The sequence below is a fragment of the Gossypium hirsutum genome, chromosome A11, assembly GCF_007990345.1.
Source record: "Gossypium hirsutum isolate 1008001.06 chromosome A11, Gossypium_hirsutum_v2.1, whole genome shotgun sequence".
In the NCBI taxonomy this organism is placed as follows: domain Eukaryota; kingdom Viridiplantae; phylum Streptophyta; class Magnoliopsida; order Malvales; family Malvaceae; genus Gossypium; species Gossypium hirsutum.
Genome location: NC_053434.1, coordinates 124,073,396 through 124,099,130, shown reverse-complemented (window position 1 = coordinate 124,099,130; position 25,735 = coordinate 124,073,396). Strand labels below are relative to the sequence as shown.

The following is a 25,735-nucleotide window of genomic DNA, read 5'->3' as shown; positions in this document are numbered from 1 at the left end:
ATAATTCAAGCTACAAAACTCGAAATTTAGATCCGTAAATTTTCCATAAAACTAGACTCATATATCTATTCATCATAAATTTTTCAGAATTTTTTCTTTAGCCAATTAGTACAGTTTATTAGTTGAAGTCTCCCCTGTTTCACTAATCGACTATCCTAACCACTCATCACTAAAATTTAATTATCTCTTATTAAAGGCTTCATATGGTGATTAAACTTATTTCTACTGAAAATAGATTCATTAAGGAGTCTATACATATAAATTATAACTCAAAATTCCTTCTGTACAATTTTTAATGAATTTCTAAAGTCAGAACAGGGGACTTTAAAAACATTCTTGCCCTGTTTCACTAAAATTCAAATATCTAAATGTATATAATTCTTTTGCTTACTCCACTTCTTTTATATGAAAGTAGACTCTTTCAGCTTTAATTTCATATCTCACTCAACTTCTAATTCTATTTCCACTATTTTTGGTGATTTTTAAAAGTTACATCAATGCTGCTGTCCAAGAACTGCTCCATTGCAATTTTTAAAAAAAATTCAATATAACCCCTTTATAATTGTCTAACCTTCCCTGCAAATTTCAAATCACAACCAATTCCAGTATTTCATCTACGTCATTTAAATACTAATGAAGTTCAACCAATCAACCATTTCAAACTAAAAACATGTATATATTTCGATATCTAACGCAACCATAACATTCAAATTTACTTTTCACTTCAATTCCCTATACATGCCATATAAATCCAAAAAGTTGCTTAACATAAACTACCGGAGTATATCTGGATAGTGTGATTCTTGATGTAGATCCGATCCTCCGAATGTATAAATACGTTAATCTACAAAAACAATAAACACACACATGTAAGCTTATAGAAAAGCTTAGTAAGTTCATAGGCATAAAACATAAATCTTACCAAACACTTGTACACTTATACAATATACACCATTACTAAATTTACCTGTCAACCACAATCTTTGGTGAGTTCCTTGGTATAAACTCACTACTACTTATTCTTTTACCATAATTCCTTTGGGCCCATTTGTCACTTACCATCCTTGATCAAAATTAAGGAACGGTTACGGAAAATTGAGTACTTCACTTTCACTTTGACATATGACCTCTTATCACTTGTCCTTGATCAGATAAGTGTAGCTAGGCTACCACTTATCACTTTGCCACTTGATCAGATAAGTGTAGCTGAAGCTACCACTTATCACTTTATCACTTGATCAGATAAGTGTAGCCACTTATCACTTTGTCTCTTGATCAGATAAGTGTAACCACTTATCACTTTGTTTCTTGATCAGATAAGTGTAACCACTTATCACTTTGTTTCTTGATCAGATAAGTGTAGCCACTTATCACTTTGTTTCTTGATCAGAAGTACTCAAATCCGGTGTTCCACTTAATTTGATCATTTATTCGATTTTCACATTTTTATTTTATTCTCATTTCAACAATAAATACATTTCATCATACATTGTATAATTCATGAAATTAACATTTAATCATTAAATTTCAGCCATATGAACTTACCTAGATCGATTTGCAGAATTTGTAAAAGTTCAGGGACTAATCGGCTACTTTTTCTTTTCCTCGACTTGTTTCAGGTTCTCGATCTAAAATGCAAATTTATTCATTCATCAGCATTTAATTCAATTCTAATTCATTTCACAATTTATGCCCTTTAATTTTCGAAGTTACACTTTTACCCCAAACTTTACAGTTTTTACAATTTGATCCCTACTCAATTAACCCCTCAATTGATCTAATTTTTCTCAATTAACACCTTTTTCCAACTATTTTAGACTACTACATAGCCTTTCATACTCAAAACCGCAACACCAAACCTTAATTCCCAACTTTTTCACAATTAGGTCCCTAAAATCAATTTCTATCAAAATTACTTAATAAAATCATCATATAACAAAATTAAAGCTTCAATTTCATGTTTATTCATCATAAAAATCCAACACTCATCAATGGTAACTTTCAAAATCAGCCATGGAATCAAAAACTAATGAAATAATTAGTTGGACCTAATTGTAAAAGTATCAAAATTACAAAAATTAGAAGAAATAATCAAGAATTAAACTTACATGATTCAAAAATATGAAAAACCAGCTTATTCCAGACCTCCTATGGCGTTTTTGCTGATAAATTGTGAAGAGATCTCTAGATTTTTCACTTTTGTCTTTGTTTTAAATGTTTAATTTGTTAAGTTTCCAATTTTGCCCCTGTTTCTCCTTACATTCTGCTGATTTTTCTTACCCTACCGTCCAGCCCATATAATTTGGGTCTAATAGCCTTTTAAATCCCTCCACTTTAGTCACTTAAGCTATTTAATCACAATTTAACAAATTTTACACTATTCCCAATTTAGTCCTTTTTAGTTAATTAACTATCCAAACGTTAAAATTTTCTAACGAAACTTTAATACCAACTCAATGACACTCTATAAATATTTCTAAAAATATTTATGGCTCGGTTTAAAATCTTCAAGGTCTCGATACCTTGTTTTTTTTATTTTAATTATTTTAATATTTATTCCTAGTACACTATTCACTATTTCAAAAATTTTCCTAACTTCACATTTAACTTATACTTACTAAATTTATAATATTTTCTACTCGTTTGTCAGATTTAGTGATCTCGAATCACCATTCCGACACCACTAAAAATTCAGGCTATTACAACTCTCCCCCCATTTTAGGAAATTTCGTCCCCGAAATTTCGTACCTGGAAATAAATTCGGATACTGAAATCTCATCAATTCCTCCGTTTCCCAGGTTGCCTCCTCAGATCCATGTCGATTCCATAACACCTTAACTAGTGGTACACGTTTATTCCTCAACTCTTTAACCTCCCGAGCTAAAATTTTCACCGGTTCCTCTGAATAAGTCATGTCAGGTTGGAGCTCTATTTCCGTATGAGGAATTACATGTGATGGATCTGATCTATACCGTCTCAACATAGACACATGAAACACATTATGAATATTTTCAAGTTCCCGGGGCAAAGCCAATCTATAAGCTACCGGACCGATTCTTTCAATGATTTCATACGGCCCGATAAATCGTGGGCTGAGTTTTCCCTTTCTGCCGAACCGCAAAACTTTCTTCCACGGTGACACTTTCAAAAATACACGATCACCCACACTAAACTCTATATCCCTTCTCTTCAAATCTGCATATGATTTTTGCCGATCGGAGGCAGCTTTTAAACAATCTCGAATAATACGAACTTTTTCTTCAGTTTCCCGAATCAAGTCCACTCCCACCAGTTTCGATTCACTTAATTCAGTCCAATATAATGGAGTTCTACACTTTCTTCCATACAGAGCTTCAAACGGTGCCATTTTAATACTAGTTTGATAACTATTATTATAAGCAAATTCGGCTAAAGGTAAATACCTTTCCCAGCTGCCGCCGAACTCAAGTATACAACACCTTAACATATCTTCTAAAATCTGAATCACTCGCTCTGACTGCCCATCTGTCTGGGGATGAAAAGCTGTGCTGAAATTTAATTTGGTGCCCAGAGCCTCCTGTAATTTACTCCAAAATCTCGAGGTAAATCTCGGATCTCGATCCGAAATAATAGATATCGGTACCCCATGTAACCTCACTATTTCAGACACATATAACTCCGCTAACTTTTCAAGCTGATAATCTGTTCTGACTGGAATAAAATATGCCGACTTAGTTAACCGATCAACAATCTCCCATATCGAATCTTTCTTCTTCGGAGTTACTGGTAATCCAGATACAAAATCCATCGTGACATGTTCCCATTTCCACTCTGGAATCATAATGGGCTGTAACAACCCTGTCGGTACTTGATGCTCAGCTTTCACCTGTTGACAAATCAAACATCTTGCTACATATTCACAGATTTCTCGTTTCATTCCAGGCCACCAATACATTTTCTTCAAATCACAATACATTTTTGTACTCCCCGGGTGAATAGAACACATACTACTGTGAGCCTCTGATAAAATATCATTTTTCAAGTCTAAATTATTTGGAACACATATTCTATTACGATAATATAACATACCATTTTCATCAATGGAGTATTCTGAGCTTAACTCATTTTGAACCATCTGTCGTTTTAGCATCAATTTTGGGTCTTCATCTTGTAATTCCCGAATCCGTTGAAAGAACACAGGTTTAGCTTTTAATTCCGCTAGTACAGAACCATCCTCATTAATAGATAAATGAGCACTCAATGCTCGTAATGCAAATAATGATGATTTCCGACTAAGTGCATCTACTACAACATTTGCTTTCCCTGGGTGATAGTCAATGACAAGATCATAATCTTTCAGCAACTCTAACCATCGTCTCTGTCTCAAATTTAACTCTTTCTGAGTCATTAAATACTTCAAGCTTTTATGATCAGTATACACATAACATTTCTCACCATATAAGTAGTGTCTCCATATCTTCAAAGCAAACACGATCGCTGCCAATTCCAAATCATGTGTAGGATAATTCTTCTCGTGCGGTTTCAGTTGTCGGGAAGCATATGCCACCACTTTTCCTGACTGCATAAGTACACAACCCAAACCACTCAGAGACGCATCACTATATACTACAAACGGTACGCCCGATTCTGGTTGAGTCAACACTGGAGCCTCTGTCAACATCTTTTTCAACTGATCGAAACTCTGCTGACATTCGTCTGACCATATAAATTCAACATTCTTTTGTAGTAATCGAGTCAACGGTAAGGTAATCATTGAGAAATCTTTGACAAATCGGCGATAATAACCTGCCAATCCTAGAAAGCTCCGTACTTCAGTAACATTCTTTGGAACTTTCCAATTTACCACTGCCGCTATCTTACTTGGATCCACTCTTATTCCATCAGCTGATACAATATGACCCAAAAACGCAACTTCCTGAAGCCAAAATTCACATTTGCTGAATTTCGCATATAACTGTTTCTCCCGCAAAGTCTGTAATACAATCCTTAGATGTTGTGCATGTTCGGACTCTGTCTTTGAATAAATCAATATATCGTCAATAAACACAACCACAAATCTATCCAAATATGACTAAAAAATTCTATTCATCAAATCCATAAAAGCAGCAGGAGCATTGGTTAAACCAAATGGCATCACCAAAAATTCATAATGACCATATCGAGTTCGGAAGGCAGTTTTCGGCACATCACACTCTTTAACTTTCAACTGATAATACCCAGATCGAAGGTCTATCTTGGAAAATACTGCAGCACCTTTCAACTGATCAAACAGATCATCAATACGAGGCAAAGGATATTTATTCTTTACCGTTACCTTATTCAACTGCCTGTAATCTATACACAGTCTTAAAGAACCGTCCTTCTTTTTCACAAACAAGACAGGTGCACCCCAGGGCGACATACTCGGTCTGATGAACCCTTTATCTAATAACTCCTGCAACTGCGCCTTCAACTCTTTTAATTCCGCTGGAGCCATTCTGTACGGTGTCATTGATATAGGAGTTGTTCCGGGGATCACATCAATTACAAATTCAACTTCTCTATCAGGTGGTAGACCGGGTAACTCTTCAGGGAACACATCAGGAAATTCATTCACCACTGGCACTTGTTCGAGCTTTAAATCAGAACCCCGAGTATCAAGGATATAAGCCAAGAATGCTTCATTGCCTTTGCGTAATAATCTCTGAGCAGAGAGAGCTGAAATAATTCTGACTGTATCGCCCATGTTTTCTGACCCAACTGAGATTACATCTCCTGTTTGACATTTCAAACTGATTTGCTTATCACGACAATTCACCACCGCATCATGTCTCATTAACCAGTCCATCCCCAGAATAATGTCAAATTCCCGAAAGGGTAACAACATCAAATCAGCGGGGAATTCATAGCCTTTCACTTTCAGTGGACAATTACGACATATCAAATTAACCATCACACTATGACCTAATGGATTTGTAACTTGTATATCAAATTCAGTGGATTTAACAAATAAATTCTTTTCAGATGCTAACATAGTGCAAATATATGAATGAGTAGATCCAGGGTCTATCAATGCATAAACAATAACATCATAAAGATAGAAAGTACCAGCAATTACATCAGGAGCCGTAGCTTCTTCCCTTGCTCGAATGGCGTAGGTACGTGCTGGTGCTCTATTCTCTGATCGACCAACTGATTCCCTCATACCCGAACGGGTAGTCCCTGTAGCACTGCTCTGGCCCGAACGTCTACTTCTTTGAGGAATGGTTCTCTGTATCTCTTTCTGTTCCACTTCATCTTTTTGCAGCCGGGGACAATCTCGAATAAGATGATCAGTAGCCCCACATTTATAACAAGCCCCCATCTTAGTCCTGCATTCTCCGAAATGATATCTTCCACAATATTGACACTTAGGTCGTGAAGCATTCTGAACACTGCTCACACTTGCTACAGGTCTATCGAATACCCTGAAATCAGATTGTCTTGGTCTATCTCTGCCCGATCTCCCCGACACTGATGTAGTTCGATTAATTTCTTCTCTAGATTTCTTCACTGGAAAATCTGAAAATGACTTAGAAGCACCTCTTTTGAATGGCTCTTTACTTTTTCGATCCCGCTGCATTTTTCTATTGTATACTTCTTCAAGCTTTTGAGCACGGTCTGACAGAACAACGAACTCTCGTATTTCATTACCCCCAATCATCATTCTAATTTCATCATTTAACCCTTCTTCAAACCGGATACACATTTCTTCTTCAGTAGATACAATGTCTCGGGCATATTTGCCGAGGTAGACAAATTCTCTTTCATATTCAACTACTGATTTATTTCCCTGTCGTAGGTCGAGGAATTCCCTTTTCTTTTTATCCAAATATCGTCTGCCCACATATTTCTTCTTAAATTCATTTTGGAAAAATTCCCAAGAAATTTTCTCTGTCGGAACCACAGCCTCGATCGTCTCCCACCAACTATAAGCTTCTTCTTTCAACAGAGACACAGCACATCTCAAATAGTCATCTGGTGAGCAAGCCATTTCTTTAAAAATTCTTATCAAACTCTGTAACCAATATTCAGCTTTGACGGGATCATCATCAGTCCTTCCCCGAAATTCTTCGGCTCCAAGTTTTCTAAGCCTTTCCAATGGAGAACGCTTACTAGATTCAGTCGTTGTAGAAGGTGGAGGAGCAACCGGGGGTACCATCGATGGAGCAGTAGGGGGAGGAGGTGGTTCAGCCTGATTTCTTTCTTGCCTCATTTCAGTATACCACTGATTCATAATCCCATAAATCATATTCTTTAATTCATGCTCTCGCATTTGGGAAATCGGAACATCACTGCTTGCTCTTTGTTCAGAATTCTGTGCTCTACTGTTAACTTCTTCTTGATCAGTACGTTCAGGTAAATTTGACATCTTTATAATCGGAGAGTATCTATAAAAATAACAAAGATTAGATCGGATCATACACATCACACTATCACAGATTTATATGGCATGTATTTCTAAACACTTTACACTTCACACATATTCCGAGGACCGGCTAAACCAGGCTCTGATACCACTAAAATGTAACACCCCTTACCCGAGACCATGGCCGGAGTCGAGCATGAGGCGTTACTTGACTTAACTTTAAAGTTCGGGGCATAAAAATTTACTTTCAAATTTAATTTCATCATTCATAATAAAGCTGTCCTCCTGTACAGCAGTCACTAAAATAATTATAATTCAAGCTACAAAACTCGAAATTTAGATCCGTAAATTTTCCATAAAACTAGACTCATATGTCTATTCATCATAAATTTTTCAGAATTTTTTCTTTAGCCAATTAGTACAGTTTATTAGTTGAAGTCTCCCCTGTTTCACTAATCGACTATCCTAACCACTCATCACTAAAATTTAATTATCTCTTATTAAAGGCTTCATATGGTGATTAAACTTATTTCTACTGAAAATAGACTCATTAAGGAGTCTATACATATAAATTATAACTCAAAATTCCTTCTGTACAATTTTTAATGAATTTCTAAAGTCAGAACAGGGGACTTCAAAAACATTCTTGCCCTGTTTCACTAAAATTCAAATATCTAAAAGTATATAATTCTTTTGCTTACTCCACTTCTTTTATATGAAAGTAGACTCTTTCAGCTTTAATTTCATATCTCACTCAACTTCTAATTCTATTTCCACTATTTTTGGTGATTTTTAAAAGTTACATCAATGCTGCTGTCCAAGAACTGCTCCATTGCAATTTTTAAAAAAAAATTCAATATAACCCCTTTATAATTGTCTAACCTTCCCTGCAAATTTCAAATCACAACCAATTCCAGTATTTCATCTACTTCATTTAAATACTAATGAAGTTCAACCAATCAACCATTTCAAACTAAAAACATGTATATATTTCGATATCTAACGCAACCATAACATTCAAATTTACTTTTCACTTCAATTCCCTATACATGCCATATAAATCCAAAAAGTTGCTTAACATAAACTACCGGAGTATATCTGGATAGTGTGATTCTTGATGTAGATCCGATCCTCCGAATGTATAAATACGTTAATCTACAAAAACAATAAACACACACATGTAAGCTTATAGAAAAGCTTAGTAAGTTCATAGGCATAAAACATAAATCTTACCAAACACTTGTACACTTATACAATATACACCATTACTAAATTTACCTGTCAACCACAATCTTTGGTGAGTTCCTTGGTATAAACTCACTACTACTTATTCTTTTACCATAATTCCTTTGGGCCCATTTGTCACTTACCATCCTTGATCAAAATTAAGGAACGGTTACGGAAAATTGAGTACTTCACTTTCACTTTGACATATGACCTCTTATCACTTGTCCTTGATCAGATAAGTGTAGCTAGGCTACCACTTATCACTTTGCCACTTGATCAGATAAGTGTAGCTGAAGCTACCACTTATCACTTTATCACTTGATCAGATAAGTGTAGCCACTTATCACTTTGTCTCTTGATCAGATAAGTGTAACCACTTATCACTTTGTTTCTTGATCAGATAAGTGTAACCACTTATCACTTTGTTTCTTGATCAGATAAGTGTAGCCACTTATCACTTTGTTTCTTGATCAGAAGTACTCAAATCCGGTGTTCCACTTAATTTGATCATTTATTCGATTTTCACATTTTTATTTTATTCTCATTTCAACAATAAATACATTTCATCATACATTGTATAATTCATGAAATTAACATTTAATCATTAAATTTCAGCCATATGAACTTACCTGGATCGATTTGCAGAATTTGTAAAAGTTCAGGGACTAATCGGCTACTTTTTCTTTTCCTCGACTTGTTTCAGGTTCTCGATCTAAAATGCAAATTTATTCATTCATCAGCATTTAATTCAATTCTAATTCATTTCACAATTTATGCCCTTTAATTTTCGAAGTTACACTTTTACCCCAAACTTTACAGTTTTTACAATTTGATCCCTACTCAATTAACCCCTCAATTGATCTAATTTTCCTCAATTAACACCTTTTTCCAACTATTTTAGACTACTACATAGCCTTTCATACTCAAAACGGCAACACCAAACCTTAATTCCCAACTTTTTCACAATTAGGTCCCTAAAATCAATTTCTATCAAAATTACTTAATAAAATCATCATATAACAAAATTAAAGCTTCAATTTCATGTTTATTCATCATAAAAATCCAACACTCATCAATGGTAACTTTCAAAATCAGCCATGGAATCAAAAACTAATGAAATAATTAGTTGGACCTAATTGTAAAAGTATCAAAATTACAAAATTAGAAGAAATAATCAAGAATTAAACTTACATGATTCAAAAATATGAAAAACCAGCTTATTCCAGACCTCCTATGGCGTTTTTGCTGATAAATTGTGAAGAGATCTCTAGATTTTTCACTTTTGTCTTTGTTTTAAATGTTTAATTTGTTAAGTTTCCAATTTTGCCCCTGTTTCTCCTTACATTCTGCTGATTTTTCTTACCCAACCGTCCAGCCCATATAATTTGGGTCTAATAGCCTTTTAAATCCCTCCACTTTAGTCACTTAAGCTATTTAATCACAATTTAACAAATTTTACACTATTCCCAATTTAGTCCTTTTTAGTTAATTAACTATCCAAACGTTAAAATTTTCTAACGAAACTTTAATACCAACTCAATGACACTCTATAAATATTTCTAAAAATATTTATGGCTCGGTTTAAAATCTTCAAGGTCTCGATACCTCGTTTTTTTTATTTTAATTATTTTAATATTTATTCCTAGTACACTATTCACTATTTCAAAAATTTTCCTAACTTCACATTTAACTTATACTTACTAAATTTATAATATTTTCTACTCGTTTGTCAGATTTAGTGATCTGAAATCACCATTCCGACACCACTAAAAATTCAGGCTATTACATAGTTCTTGTACGACATTTGTTCTCACCACCTACACTAATCGAAAGCTTTTCTTTTCCTTCTTTTCTATAGTTCAATTTTTCTTTATGAAACAACTTTGAATGCCATGAATCTGTAAATTAAAATTCAAACACTTTTCTTCTCTGATTTCTAGCATTAATTGTCACATTGACTTGATTCTAAGGTATGTTCTTCTACTCATTGATGAGTATTGATCCACATATCGATCGTTAAATCATCACTTGGAGCTTGCTAGCTGAATTTTTTAAAAAGAAAAAGAAAAACTTAACAAACCGATTACTTAAATAAAAACTTTCAAATAGTTCAATGACTTAAATGAAAATTTTTGAATAATTCAATGACCATTTTGTAACTTTTTAAAGTTAAGTGACCAAAACTTAATGTAATTTGCCCCTTTTTAGTTTTACTTCAAAAAAAGTTATAAAATTAAAATTATAACAAGAAAACCATAGAAATAGTCACTCAACTAAGATTAAAATTTATTTATTTTATGCGAAAATAAAATAGTTGTATGACGTTTGGGTGTCGCGACATCGTTGCCTGACCAGGAAAAAATAGTTGTAGAGGTAGTCTTTTGTCTAACATCACCCTAAGCCAAAACACAACTTTTAAGTATATTTTTGTCTAAAATTTGGAATTGTATTCATCTATTAAACACTTTTGGCTTACAACTTTAAAAGAGACCAAATTTCTTCGATCTTTTAAGCTTAGTAATTACTTCTTCTTTATTTTTTTAGGGTTTTAGTTCATAGGTTTTCTAGGTCTAGTTAATTTTTATTGTAACTCTAGTATTAATTGCACTTTTATACTTTAACTTTGCTTTGTATTTTCATTTTCATCCAAATCATTCAATATATTTCAGCTTTATTTTCTCTCCAAAGTCTAAAAAAATCTAAACTTTATTCATATTTTCTACCTCCATTGTTGCTGTTATCATCTTCTTCGAACATCTATCAAAAAAATTTTAAGCTTTTCTTAATTCTTCTATTGTGCTTATTTTTACGTATGATTTGAGAATGTATTGAGTTGTTGTGTATATTATTTGGTTAGTTTTTGGTATAGGGATTAAATTGTAAAAATTGGACTAAATCAAATAAATCTTAAAACTGAGAATTGATGCTTCTAGGTGAACATTTAGATAGGTGAGACCGAGAGGAGATTCTATTGAGCACCAATTTGATTGTTTTGAGTTAGTTTGGTGAGGTCAAAAGATAAACCAAACTAAATCATTTAATTTGAGCCAATTAGAAATTTATGCCTTTTAGATCCCTAATCCAAAGACTAATCAGCAACATGAAAGTCAACCAACTGCTTGTGTGTGTATTGAATTGTTAATTGCCTAATTTTGAATGTTTTACAATTTGGTTCTTTTTAGCATTAGGTAGTTGATTAGTGTAATTTACCCTTGATTATGAATTGTTGTAATATAATACTTAGCGAGTAGTTAGCTAGACTTCCTATTTACATGCTTATTGCTCAAGAATCACTTTGTTCCCAAACTCTCTTGGGTTTGATCCTTGAAATATTTGAATGTTTCATTGTAACAATATAAATATTATTGTAACACTATAAATATTACAACTTGATTTGTCACACTTGCAATATACCGCTAGATATTTAAAGATAATTGTGTTGATTCATAACCCTAGTACACGCACGTTAGGGCGCGACCAGAACCAATACTTTTTTTTTAATTATTATTTATTGTCTTTCATATTATATATTATTGTATATAAATAACTTTAAATGGTAAGTCATTTCTTATGAATTTCACAAAATGATGAAACTCCTCCAGAAAATAGTGAAAATTTTAACACTAATTTATGGTGTGAAAAAGGAGAGTGTTATTTAGTCAAATGTGGGATATGAGAGTATATAACTTACCTTGACATTACAACAATTTATAGGATAAGTGTGAGTATTTTCTAGTGGATGTGAGATTAAAATTATTTCCTAGAAATTATTTATAAAATGCATGAATACCAAAGAATAAAAAATAATTAAAATTATAAGTAGCTTTTTAATTTCGTGAGAAATTGGCTTGATTTGTGGAACATGTGGAGAAACTATCTGCTTGAAGTTTTGGTAGCCAAGTGAAACACTTAAAGAAATTTAAGGTTACCATTGTAAATGGGGAAATTTATCTTAGAATATGTGATATGTGAGGGGTCTCAATTTTGTGAGAATTAAGTTAACTTTAAGTAGATTTGTAATTAAAAAATCATCTAAAGTCATACGGATTGCGAGAGTAAAATTCTAACCTCGTAAGAATAACATCTACGTAACCAATTAGTTGAAATTTTAAAATGTTTGAAAAATCGATCTCATAGAGTACTATTGGACAATGGATGATCTTTGGATGGACCCAAATTTGGTAGACAAACGTCTCTCCAAACCTTAACTTACTTGCTGACATTTCGAATAGATACCCTTTCGAACATCCTTCAGTATATTCCTCAATGACCTCCACACAAGGAAATACTAACTTCAAATTTTCTCTTAAAATTAAAAACATGTAAGATATTAAACAGAATTAGAGGTAGACTTTGAATGTTTGAAATGTAGTTTTTTCTGTGAATGTTCCGGTTTGTGTATTTTTTGAGAATCAAGATGTGTTGATATGCGAGAGATTTGAAGTTGTAGATGTTGAGGTAACTTCAAGGCAACGAATTGAGTTGGAAATGTACCAACAACGCTAACCTCATCTGATGTGCATTTATTTATTCCACAACAGGACTGAAAAATCTGCGTGCTTTACTAATTAATCAAAATTACCAACATGTAAATATCCAAGAAAGAAAAAGCTGAGAACCAGAGAACTAATTTGAGGGAACTTGCATGGAAATTAAATAAATTTAACTTAGTTTTGCAAGCTTGAGTGTTCTGGTATACGAACAGCTAGAAAGTAATAGTCTTTTAATTTCTTGGCTTGTCTGTTACTTTCAGCAAACTTGAAGGTCCATTCTTCCACTTCTCCTAATCCAAGATATAAAACAACTAATTGTGAAAGTTAAATTGCCACCAACCGCTGGGAAATTCATTAATTATTTAGCTTGAAACAGAAAGCGGGGAGGAAATTAGTGGACTCAGACTTGGGCACAACACATGGCGAAGAGAGGGGAGAATATGGTGAAGAAGCACCAGGTCATGCAGGTTCTTCCTGCAGGCGCATGGGGTATCAAGAGCAGCTTCCGATCGCTTGTTGCCCTTCTCTTTGCCTTTCTAGTGATTGCGGCTATATATCTTAGACAAAGCAATGAACAAGTCTTCCAGCATGCGAATGGGAGAACACATGATGCAATTAGTTCAGGTGGCTGCAACTTGTTTTCAGGGAAGTGGGTGTTTGATAATAAATCTTACCCTCTATATAAAGAGCGACAGTGCACGTTTATGTCTGATCAGTTAGCTTGTGAGAAATTTGGAAGAAAGGACCTTAACTATCAGTTTTGGAGATGGCAACCTCATCAGTGTGACCTCCCTAGGTAGCTATCTTTCTTTTATGTGCAGATTATGCATATATCATTTCATAAATGTACTAGTAAGTATTTACAATATCCATCTGATTTAACCACACAAAAACGAGGACGATCGATATTGATGGTTTTAAGATTGGATTTGGCAATGTTTTTGAGTTTTGTGGAATGTTTCCTTGTTTTATGTTAACAAGGTTCAATGCCACAGCACTGCTGGAGAGGCTTAGGAATAAGAGGCTTGTTTTTGTCGGGGACTCGCTCAACAGAAACCAATGGATCTCGATGATCTGCCTGGTGGATTCAGCCATCCCACCGGCCTTCAAATCCATGCATAATAATGGTTCAATAAATGTTTTCAAGGCCAAGGTGAGTCTGTATTGTAATTATTATTTCCAGATGTCTGTATATGCCAAATCCAAGCCAAGCAAGTTTTCTAAATTTATGTTGGCTTTGGCTTTTACAAAGCATTTAACCACGGTTTCCTTATTCGTTTTATAAAAAATTGTATTTTGTGATGCACGCTACAGTGACTAAATTTTACTGATTAATGTTATCAAGGAATATAATGCAACAATCGAATTCTACTGGTCTCCATTGCTGGTGGAATCCAACTCCGACGATCCAGTAAACCATCGCGTACCAGACCGGATTGTTAGAGTAGAGGCAATTGAAAAGCATGCTAGGCATTGGACAGATGCAGATATTCTTATTTTCAATACCTATCTTTGGTGGAGAAGACGCCAAATGAAGGTTTTGTAAGTACATTTAATTTTCCCACCTAATCAGTTCTTATAATCATAACCGGCCGGTATGAGCATTTTTAATTAATTGATCAGGTGGGGATCTTTTGAAAGCCCAGAGGATGGGATTTATAAAACAGTAAAGTTGCCAAGAGTGTACGAGATGGCCCTACAGACATGGGCACGATGGCTAGAGGTTCATGTAAATAGAAACAAGACTCTGCTGTTCTTTATGAGCATGTCACCAACTCATGAAATGTACAAACCTTACTATATTCTAATGAGCTCTTCGTCAATTCCTAATATATGAATGAATGGATTTCAATGATCAAACTACAAATTTATATAAATTATAAAAAAAAAATTTCAGGGCTGACAAATGGGGTGGGATCAGTGGTGAAAATTGTTATGGAGAAACAGAACCAGTTATGAAAGAAGGATATGTGGGAGATGGAGTGAGTCCAAGGATGATGCGTGCGGTGGAAAGTGTGCTTGGTGAACTGAAAACAAGAGGTTTGAACGTCCAGATGATCAACATTACTCAGCTATCAGATTCCAGGAAAGAAGGCCATCCTTCAATTTACAGAAAGCATTGGGAAACAATAACACAACAACAGTTATCCAATCCCAAAACTTTTTCAGATTGTATTCATTGGTGCCTCCCCGGAGTACCTGATTTGTGGAACCAGATTCTCTACGCCTATATTCTTCAACTTAATCCCATTACAGAATAAAATCATGTTACTGAAAGATGGCTTACTTAGTTAATTGACGTAACCGCATGCATGCATGCATGTTGATTGAACTAATGAGCTGACAGCATTGCATAAAAGATGGTAAAATTTTACCTTTTCTTAGTTTAAATATATAGCAGCATTGTAGCCCCGCAAAATAATTTACATAATAGTAAAATTTTGCAAATTAATGACCTGAGGACTCAAAACTCTTCCTTATTATTGTAGAACTAACTCAACAACCAAATTAAAATTCATTCAACAATATTGTAGAACTAAATTATGGTATTCAAACATTATATAAGATACAAATGAAGCTTTAATAGGTGTCTAGGTTAAAATCTCATTATATACAAACTTTTATTGATTTTATATAATATAAAAAAGCAAAATATCCTAATAATATATCTTAATTTATAAAAACATTTTTTGTTCTCATGAAATTAACGCAATTAAAATTTTTATCATAATACATATACAAATACAAATAAATACCTTAACTTTGCCATACAATCAGCTCCATGGAACTTTGCCAGCTCTTCCTAATTTGAGCATTCTTAATGTTGACCATAATTTTTTTACTAGAGCCCTTCCGGTATCCATATCCAATGCTTCAAACCTCATTGAGTTTGATATCAATGGGAGCAATTTCACTGGGAAGGTTAATATTGATTTTGGAGGTTTGCCTGGTCTATTGTGGCTAGTTCTTGCTTCTAATCCCTTGGGGAGAGGAGAAGTTGATGATCTAGATTTCTTGAATTCTTTAACTAAATGCAGAAAGTTGCAGATATTGGATTTAAGTTATGACCAGCTTGGTGGGGTTATTCCTGATTCTATTGGCAATCTCTCAACTCAACCTTCTTAACTTGACGGAGCTAAGAATGCAGAAAATAACATGACAGGCATTCCGCCTGCTTGATTTATCTGAAAATCAGTTTTCAGGGAGTGAATCATCCGTAGCCAACCTAACCCGGTTGTACAAGCTTCATCTCCAAGAAAACTACTTTACTGGGAACGTTCCTTCTAGTTTTGGAAATCTTAGTTCCTTGCAAGACCTAGATCTTTTTCAAAACTACCTTAATGGAACTATACCCAATAATATTATAGGACTTTCTTCCCTAACAATATCCTTGAACCTAGCTCGAAATCAACTAAACGGTCCCAAAGAAATCTTGGTTACTTGGATGTAAGCAAACTGAAAAATCTTGGTTACTTGGATGTTTCAGAGAATCAATTCTCTGGAGAAATTCCTAGTGGCCAAGGCAGCTGTGTAAGATTGGAACACCTCTACATGGAGGGTAAATTATTTGAAGGCTCCAATCCCCATTCTTTTGGATCCCTAAGAGGACTGCAGAATCTGGATCTTTCAAGGAACAAGTTATCTGGCCAAATTCATGAATATCTCCAACAGTTTTCCCTTATGACTCTAAATCTTTCTTTTAATAAGTTTCGGGGGGCAGTGCCAACTACTGGTGTTTTCAGAAATGCAACTGCATTGTCGGTTGTGGGGAATAAGAAGCTTTGTGGAGGAATACGGAATTGAAGTTGTCATCATGCAGCAACAGTAACCCAAAGAAAGCAAAAATGTCTCAAAGACTCAAGCTTATGATTGGATTACTCTCTGGACTTGCGGGACTTGTGTTAATCATGTCTCTTTTAGTTGTTAACCGACTAAAAAGGGTGAAAAGTGAACCTGCAGTTACTCTAGCATCTTCATCAACCAACAAGGATTTGCTTCCACAGGTGTTCTACAAAAGTCTCCTCAAAGCTACGGATGGATTTTCTTCTGGTAATTTAATTGGTGCAGGTAGCTTTGGCTCTGTTTACAGAGGAATTCTTGATCAAAGTGAAATCATTGTCAAAGTAAAAGTGCTGTATTTACATCGAACAGGAGCTTTAAAGAGCTTCATGGCTGAATGTGAAGCTTTAAGCAATGTCCGGCACCGCAATCTTGTAAAGTTAATAACTGCTTGCTCGAGTGTTGATTTTCAAGGAAATCAATTCAAAGCTCCAGTCTGAGTTCATGCCTAATGGGAGTTTGGAGAGCTGGTTGCATCCAGTTTCAAATGCAGGTGGTAATGGATCTGAATATGATCTGCGGATTTTAAGCCTCCCCCAAAGACTAAACATTGCCATTGATGTTGCCTCTGCTCTAGAATATCTCCATCACAATTGCCAAAAACCAATCGTTCACCGTGATTTAAAGCCTAGTAACTTCCTTCTTGACTACGATATGACTGCTCACGTCAGTGATTTCGGGTTAGCAAAGTTCATCACGCTCGAAGCCACAGAAAGCAGCTCAGCTGGGCTGAAGGGAACTCTCGGTTTCGCTGCACCAGGTATCATCCGTTGGTTGTTTTTACCATAAAACACATATAACAACAATGTTTATTGTTACAGGTACATTGTTACATGAAATCTTGTTTGTGAGATGAGATTAATATTATCTATTATTTTACTTTTACATTGCTTATCTTTCTAATATCCAGAGGTACCATTTTGAGTTTTGTAGAGTATGGCATGGGAGATATGGTTAATGGTTTCTCTTGTTAGATATGTTTACAGGGAAGAGGGGTACTGGTGAAATGTTTAAAGATGGAATGGATCTCCATAATTTCGTTAAGAGAGCATTGCCTGAAAGATTATCCCAAGTTGTAGTCCATTGTTTGTTGCAGGAAGGAGAGGGGAAGAAGAAGAAGAAATAAGCAATGAAGACAGTTGCATCCTAGTAGACATCAAAAAGGACCAAATACAAGACAGCTTGAAAGAAATACTCAAAATAGGAGTTGCCTGTTTCAGGGAACAACCAAGAGAGTGAATGAAACTGAGTGATATTATCAAAGAATTGCAGCTGGTACTAGGACTTCTTATTGGATCTGCCATTGAATAAGATGAAACAGAATTCGGAAATGAACCCCACCCTTCTTTTCTAGAGCTATGATCCATCTGTAGTATTTCAAAATGTCTGAGATTGTTCTGTCTTGTTGCCAGGGTCTAGAATTTTGTACATCAACCTCTACGACACTTATCCTTATCTAAAGAAATAAAATATATTTTTTGAAATTTATTATTACCATAAAATTTAACCATTTTCTAAAACAAATCAAATTATATTAATGTAAAAAAAATTATAAAAGTTTTTTTAATAATGTTTCATATGTTTAATAATATTTTATATATAAATAAGTGTTTTGATATTAATATTCTTAATTATTGTATAAAAAATTTTTGATTAAAAAAATTTTAAAAGTGAGGCATTCCCCACAATTTTCTTATTTTTTCAATGCTTCCAAAATAAGATAATATTTTCAGCATACATCACGGTTAAGAAATACTATTCCCAATGCAATACAATATCTTTTCTTGAACGAAGTAATTTTTATAGTAATTTTTCTTACACCTTTAGATGGAATAATTGCATATTTGAATTCAATAATGTCAAGAATCAAAAGTTTATATTGTATTTTTTTCACTTAGATTTTGATTTAAATAATTACACCAATTTGTATAGCATTAAAAACATCATAACACACACTCAGTGTTGTTTTAAAAAGGTCATAACCTTAGAAAATTCATAACATTAAATGCCGTTTCAGAAAAATTATAATATTTTGGTGGCTAAGCGCACTGTACTGCAATCACTATTCATTTGCAAAAATTTAACACTATATTGGAATCACCACAATGGTAAGTTACTAAAATCTTCAACCTTTTGGGAAATCTTCATTCATTTGCAATATCTTAATTTACGCTTTATTTGAATTACCATTATTTGCAAAATCTTAGTATTATATTAGTTGCAAAATCATAATACTGTATTGAAATGCTTTGTAACTGTATTGGTTGAAAAATCTTAGTACTGTATTAGAATCACCATGACAATTGCATTGTAATAACCATTCATTTGCATTTGCAAAATTTTAGTATTGTATCTGCAAACTGAAACAACTCATTTTTCAGTGATGTTAGAAACGATGGTTTCAGAACCCATTTTTTATTTTCGAGTTCATAAATATTATTCTTTAATATTTATGAGGTTATTATTAATGTTTATTATATTTTGGTCCCTTAATTTTATTAAATTGATAGTTAATTAAGGTATTGTGATTATATTGCAGAAGTTTATCCTTATAAATTTTAAATTGATCAGAGGACCAATTGAGAAATTTGACCAATTTTATTTGGCCAAACGGTGGTGGATGTTAACTAGAGTCCACTAACTTGTCGAATTTAGATTAAGGTATAGGTAATTTGTTTTCTCGAGCGGCCGCCTCCTTTACTCTCTCCCTTCCTGCGACTCTATTGCCTGCCTAAGCTTTGGAGGGAAAAACACCAGGTAACTCTTACTGTCTGTCACTTCTTCCCGTATCACTTTTCTCAACTTGGGTTTAATTTGCTTTTAAATTTTATATAATTTTGTTCTTGTTTTCATCATATTTGAGTTTGACATGGTGGTGAATCTATAATATGGTGCTCATGGTGTTTGTGTTCTTTTCTCGTATTGTGATTTAATAATTATTTATATGCTGCTCGGCGCTTCGCTTGTCAACCTTTATTCATCAGGTTTTTGTTTGTTTTTTTTATTTAGAACCTTTGAAAGAGGGAAAACATGAGTTTGATATCTCAAAACCCAGTGTCTAGAAACAAGGTGAAGGTTAAAAGGGATGATAAAGTTGTTTCGATTAATGGAGATAGAAATGATACTGAGAATGGGTTGGAATCTGATTCTGAAATCTCTAAGTTGAAAAAGAGAAAGAAAGAAAAAGAAAAAAAGATTGAGGTTGAACAGGAGACAGAAATGAAAAATCTTGAAAGCTTTCTTTTCGGGTCGATTTATTCCCCCCTTGAATTTGGTAAACAAGTGGAGGAAAAAGCTCACGATGTTGTTGCTGAAGACGGTTCTGCTTTGTTCTTCTTGGACAGTTCCACGAACAATGTGGAATTGTCCGAGGAATGTGATTATGAACAGAAGACTTATAAGGAAAGGAAAGCCGTTTGGGTGGATGAGGAGGAGGAAAGAACCGTGATAAACATAGCTAAGGTCAATAGGTTGAGGAAGTTGAGGAAAGAAGAGGATGAGAGTGTAATTTCTGGTTCAGAGTATGTTTCGAGATTGAGGGCTCAACATGCTAAGCTGAACCCTGGGACAGAATGGGCCAAGCTAGATTCAGGGTTAAGGAACGATCATGGTTATGATGATGAATCATCTGACGAAGAAAAGGGTGTAGTGGCAGCTTCTGGTTATGGAAATGGTGAAGTTGTTGATGATATTCTTAGAACAAATGAAGATCTTGTGGTGAAGAGTAGGGTTAAATTGTTGCCAGGGCTTCTTGAGTATTCGAGACTCGTGGATGCAAATGCTGAGGAACCTTCCAATGGCCCAATAAATTCAGTTCAGTTCCACAGGAATGCTCAGTTACTACTTGCTACTGGATTGGATCGGAGGATCAGGTTTTTCCAGATTGATGGTAAACGGAATACCAAAATACAAAGTGTTTTTCTTGAAGATTGTCCGATTCGTAAGGCATCTTTCTTGCCTGATGGTTCCCAGGTCATTATAGCAGGGAGGAGGAAGTTCTTCTACTGTTTTGATTTAGTGAAAGCAAAAGTCGAGAAAATAGGACCACTGGTTGGTAGGGAGGAAAAAAGCTTAGAAGTTTTTGAGATTTCCCCCGATTCTAGCATGATTGCGTTTGTGGGAAATGAAGGTTATATCTTGTTGGTTTCATCCAAAACAAAGGAGCTGATTGGAACACTTAAGATGAACGGAACAGTCCGCTCTCTAGCTTTTGCTGATAATGGGAACCAATTATTGAGCTCTGGTGGGGATGGACAAGTCTATCATTGGGACTTGAGAACTAGAACATGCATCCATAAGGCCGTTGATGAAGGCTGCATTAATGGTACTGCTCTTTGTACATCACCGAATGGAAGAATGTTTGCAGCTGGTTCTGATAGCGGGATAGTGAACATTTACAATAGGGATGAATTTTTGGGAGGTAAAAAGAAACCAATCAAGACTGTCGAGAATCTAACCACCAAAGTCGATTTTATGAAGTTTAATAGTGATGCTCAAATACTAGCTATCTGTTCTACCATGAAGAAAAACGGCTTAAAGCTGATACATGTCCCATCATTTACAGTCTACTCTAATTGGCCTCCACTGAATAAGAACTTACAGTATCCCCGCTGTCTGGATTTCAGTCCTGGTGGTGGTTTCATGGCTGTTGGAAACGCTGCCGGCAAAGTGCTACTATACAAATTGCATCACTACAATCATGCATAGAGTGGATCTTTACCCCTCTTAACTTGTTTGAAGCATCATGTACTCATGTAAGGTGAGTTCATTCAGCTGCAATATAGTTTCAATCGTCACCATATCTGGTGGGTGAACAAACTTTCTTTTCTCTCATTCGATCTTTTGGTTTTTGCCTTTACTTATAAGCAATGATCAAAGAGCTTAAGTTTTGGATACAGTAGCTTCAAACACGTTCCTAGTATGTGAACTTTTTGGTTGTTCTAGTTTTTTTCTGATCTCTGCTGTGATTTCGCTTAGTGATATCTTATTTAACAATTTTGCCTTGCTTTATTGATATTTGGAGACTACTCTTTGTTTTTTATCATTACAATATTAGGATCATACACTACACTACTACGCAGATTCATACACTACTACACAGATGAACCTGCGGATTAAACCTTCCTCTTAAGTATGGATGAACTCATTTCAATCATTGACTCTATTGCTTGACTTAAATTTATTTTTATTATAATTGATTCGGATATGTATTGTTTAGAATAATAACTGTATTTGTAAAAAGAAGAGCCAAAGTCTTCACTCATTTGGGAGTTCCCTGAGCATAAAAGGGAAATTCTTTCTTTCTGTGGAAGAGAAAGTAATGTGGAGAAAAATGATAGACGGTGCGATTGGTGAAATTAGATATTAGATTATGTAATGATACTGTAGATTCAAAATCTTAAGTATTTGTAAAACTTGGGGTTCACTCTTCCTAATTTGCAATACAATCAAAGTTGGGGTTCACTCTTCCTAATTTGAGCATTTTTAATCGTTAGTTTTTGATGAACAGTTTAGCATACCATATACACTTTGTTGCTTGAATAAAGTGATGATTCAAGGGTAGCAACTGATTCTTTTCTTTACATGGAAGTTCTTTTTTTTTTTCCTACCATGTTTTATTTATTTGAAAGATGGTGTGTGTAGCATATGAAATTCATTCTCTTCTCGTATTATCTTATTTTTGAATTTCTCATGAAATTTTGTAATGATTTAATAATAATGTTATCGAATTATGAAAATTTGTATCAATTTGAGACCCCATTTTAATGAACTAGATGAGATAGTCTTATAAAATTCAATTATTCGACTATTTTGGATCTTAGTTCTAACAATGCAAGCCGAAATGTTACAATATTGGATGAAAAATAATTAAAAGGTAAAAGCAATTTTTAATTTGATCATTAGGAAGTAATAATAGGAACCATCTTTGTGGGTAGATATTGCGAGAAAAAGGCTACATACTTTTATTAAAAGTTAAGAATAACTGCAATTTCAAGTGAAGTGAAAAATCCCCCATTAGGAAGACAATGACATCCAAAACCTTTACGGGACATCCAGCAAAGAAACCACCTTTTTAAGGTGCGTGGATTATGGAGTGCACTGTTCAATTTTCCTCTTTAACCAATGAGAAAACACCAAAGAAATGCTTCAGCTTACAGTCACTCAATCTTTGTCTCCAAGTCACGTTACAAATATCCCACCCTCCCTCTATGCCCATCTCTAAGACTAGCATGTGTATATAGAGAGAAAGCAAAGCATCCAACTTCACCAATTTTCTTCACTGAGCAACAAAAATGGAAGGACAATACGAAGATGTGAGGTTGGGAGCAAACAAGTACAGGGAGAGACAGCCTATTGGAACAGCTGCTCAAACCCAAGATGACAAGGACTACAAGGAACCACCTGCAGCTCCACTTTTCGAGCCTGGCGAGTTATCCTCATGGTCCTTTTACAGGGCCGGCATTGCAGAATTCGTGGCCACTTTCTTGTTTCTTTACATCACTGTTTTAACTGTAATGGGTGTTGTCAAATCTTCACACAAGTGTTCAACTGTGGGGTTTCAGGGCATTGCTTGGGCTTTTGGTGGCATGATCTTTGCTCTTGTCTACTGCACTGCTGGCATTTCAGGTACAATAGTACACGTTACTTAATGAGTTCAATTAATCTTGGAAATGATTTTTTATATGGTTAACAGTATTCGGGGATGATATATGGTGCAGGGGGTCACATTAACCCAGCAGTGACTTTCGGGCTGTTGCTAGCAAGGAAGTTGTCGCTGACTAGAACAGTCTTTTACATGATAATGCAATGTCTTGGAGCCATATGTGGCGCTGCTGTCGTCAAGAGCTTCCAAAAGACTCAGTATGAAAGGCTAGGCGGTGGTGCAAACACTATTAGCTCAGGCTATAGCAAGACTAGTGGACTTGGAGCTGAGATTGTCGGCACCTTTGTCCTTGTTTATACTGTCTTCTCTGCCACTGATGCTAAGCGTAATGCACGGGACTCCCACGTTCCTGTAAGCAGAATTACAGTTAGCTTTCCTTTTTATTAATCATTTCGAAGTTATTGTTTCTAATATTTGAATGAATATTAGATATTGGCACCTTTGCCTATTGGGTTCGCAGTCTTCGTGGTACACTTGGCAACCATTCCCATTACAGGAACAGGCATTAATCCTGCTAGAAGCCTTGGAGCAGCTCTTATTTACAACAAGGACCAAGCATGGGATGACCATGTAAGTCTTCCCAACTTCTCATCTTTTCTAGTATTTTTACCAGCTCAACAACCAGATTATTATATTTTAGCCAAAAAAAAAAGTTGAGTGTAAAGGTTCTCTAATGCTAAATCTCTTTGGTTGCAGTGGATATTCTGGGTCGGACCTTTGATTGGAGCAGCCCTGGCTGCTTTATACCACCAAATAGTGATCAGAGCCATTCCTTTCAAGTCCAAATAAGCGATAGATGATGGAAACAGTGATTGATAAGTGAAACTATTGAGTCTATGATGATGTGTTCCTTTCCATTTTCCTTCTCTTCCTCTGATCCTTTTCTTTCTTTTTCTTTTCTGGATGTAATTAAATGATGGGTCAACGTAAGGATGGTGCATATGTTGCGGTAGTTCCATGGGAGAGAAATTTATATGTCACTTGTGTTCTCGTTCTCAATGTATTGATCCACTATTAATATGGAGAATTGGCCACTTCCTATTCTGAATAAAATATTGATTGGAATAGTTGACTTTATAACTTTATGTATGACCGTAAAATGGACTGAGTTTGTAGCGTGATAATTATTTCCCCAATCACAGTGTATAGAGTAATATGATCCCCTACACCTACGTGGCATACTTGAAAAAGACATACATTGAAATTTTCTCGACGGCCAGATTGTAATAGCTGATACAACCTGCCATGGTTCCCCGCATATAGGCCTGCGTATGTAGAAGCCTATATTACCTTCTCCTTTTTACTGTTTGGATGGGGTGAATTGTTTCTTCAAAAAATGATATGCTCCACTCTCTGCTGTCTTTGGTTCTACAAAGATTCACCAAAAGAGAAGGAGAGGAGATTCTTAACAGGGTGCTGTCATTTTCTGCTTGCAAACTTATTGCAGCAAATGTCAGAGTGGTGAACGTTGACAGCAAAACTGCAAATAACGATCATTAAGCATTGCAGCTGCTATTTTAACCCTCCTGGGATGGCGTGATTAAAAATTAGAATGAAGTGGCCAAAGTGCATTTCAATTTCATGTGCAACTTGCAGAGAAATAAAGTGGACAATAATGAGAGAGAAAAAAGAAGTGCAATGTACTTTATATATCGCTCCATGTTGCCTTAAATTGTATGTCTAATAGTAGGTGGGACCTGAAAATTATATGTACATTTTGCAACCAAGACGGTGGGCACTGGGCTTCTCATGAAACTTTGATTCAATGACAGCAACCAAACAACAAAAGAATGGAGCCACATCATGCCAACAGCAGCTTGCCAAAAATTACAATTAATCCTATATTTTCTTTTACCTGAACGGTAACTAGACAATTATATTTGCAGGAAAGCGGGTTTCAGATGAACGGATTTCTTTGCTTTGCTGTTCATTTTTCTACCCCACCTGTTTGTCATTTTCACCAAGAAAAAAGCAAAATAATATATTTCTTAGAATTCCAGTATCCTAGTGACTATTTTCTCAGAACAGTAAGCTTATAACATTGGTTACAGGTCACATCAGGATCACTCACGGCACTGCACTAACCAGGAAGAAAATTCTTACAAATTTTTCAAGTGCTTTTAG

The 25,735-nt window shown here is 34.9% G+C and overlaps 4 protein-coding genes and 1 pseudogene across 7 annotated transcripts; 4 read left to right on the top strand and 1 right to left on the bottom strand.

Moving 5' to 3' along the window:
* Positions 1 to 1,563: 1,563 nt before the first annotated feature.
* Positions 1,564 to 6,634, bottom strand: LOC121209561 (uncharacterized). Of its 2 annotated transcripts, none has more exons than XR_005904654.1 (2): positions 2,749 to 2,937; positions 1,564 to 1,628 (listed from the first exon to the last, which is right to left on the bottom strand). XR_005904654.1 is itself a non-coding variant. In XM_041080377.1 (2 exons), exons 1-2 carry the CDS (start codon positions 6,599 to 6,601, stop codon positions 1,582 to 1,584), a joined length of 561 nt encoding a protein of 186 aa, XP_040936311.1. In that variant the 5' UTR covers positions 6,602 to 6,634; the 3' UTR covers positions 1,569 to 1,581. The 2 variants fall into 2 exon arrangements, 1 of the variants encoding a protein (XP_040936311.1); XM_041080377.1 differs by lacking the exon at positions 2,749 to 2,937 and adding an exon at positions 6,088 to 6,634 and having other exon boundaries at positions 1,569 to 1,628.
* Positions 6,635 to 13,485: 6,851 nt separating this feature from the next.
* Positions 13,486 to 15,562, top strand: LOC107941702 (protein trichome birefringence-like 34). The gene is made up of 5 exons (XM_016875283.2): positions 13,486 to 13,903; positions 14,089 to 14,260; positions 14,453 to 14,649; positions 14,731 to 14,892; positions 15,005 to 15,562. The coding sequence occupies exons 1-5, from the start codon at positions 13,527 to 13,529 to the stop codon at positions 15,366 to 15,368; spliced, it is 1,272 nt and encodes a 423-aa protein (XP_016730772.1). The 5' UTR covers positions 13,486 to 13,526; the 3' UTR covers positions 15,369 to 15,562.
* A 444-nt stretch (positions 15,563 to 16,006) lies between these two features.
* On the top strand, positions 16,007 to 17,756 carry LOC121210131 (probable LRR receptor-like serine/threonine-protein kinase At3g47570; annotated as a pseudogene).
* Positions 17,757 to 19,591: 1,835 nt separating this feature from the next.
* LOC107941703 (U3 small nucleolar RNA-associated protein 18 homolog) lies at positions 19,592 to 23,563 on the top strand. 3 transcript variants are annotated; one of them, XR_005904652.1, is made up of 3 exons: positions 19,592 to 19,704; positions 19,957 to 21,706; positions 23,511 to 23,563. XR_005904652.1 is itself a non-coding variant. In XM_016875284.2 (2 exons), exon 2 carries the CDS (start codon positions 19,978 to 19,980, stop codon positions 21,652 to 21,654), a length of 1,677 nt encoding a protein of 558 aa, XP_016730773.1. In that variant the 5' UTR covers positions 19,592 to 19,704; positions 19,957 to 19,977; the 3' UTR covers positions 21,655 to 21,961. The 3 variants fall into 3 exon arrangements, 1 of the variants encoding a protein (XP_016730773.1); XR_005904653.1 differs by lacking the exon at positions 23,511 to 23,563 and adding an exon at positions 23,190 to 23,294; XM_016875284.2 differs by lacking the exon at positions 23,511 to 23,563 and having other exon boundaries at positions 19,957 to 21,961.
* LOC107941705 (probable aquaporin PIP1-4) lies at positions 23,241 to 24,678 on the top strand. The gene is made up of 4 exons (XM_016875287.2): positions 23,241 to 23,574; positions 23,667 to 23,962; positions 24,041 to 24,181; positions 24,308 to 24,678. Exons 1-4 carry the CDS (start codon positions 23,241 to 23,243, stop codon positions 24,398 to 24,400), a joined length of 864 nt encoding a protein of 287 aa, XP_016730776.1. The 3' UTR covers positions 24,401 to 24,678.
* The last annotated feature ends 1,057 nt before the right edge of the window (positions 24,679 to 25,735 follow it).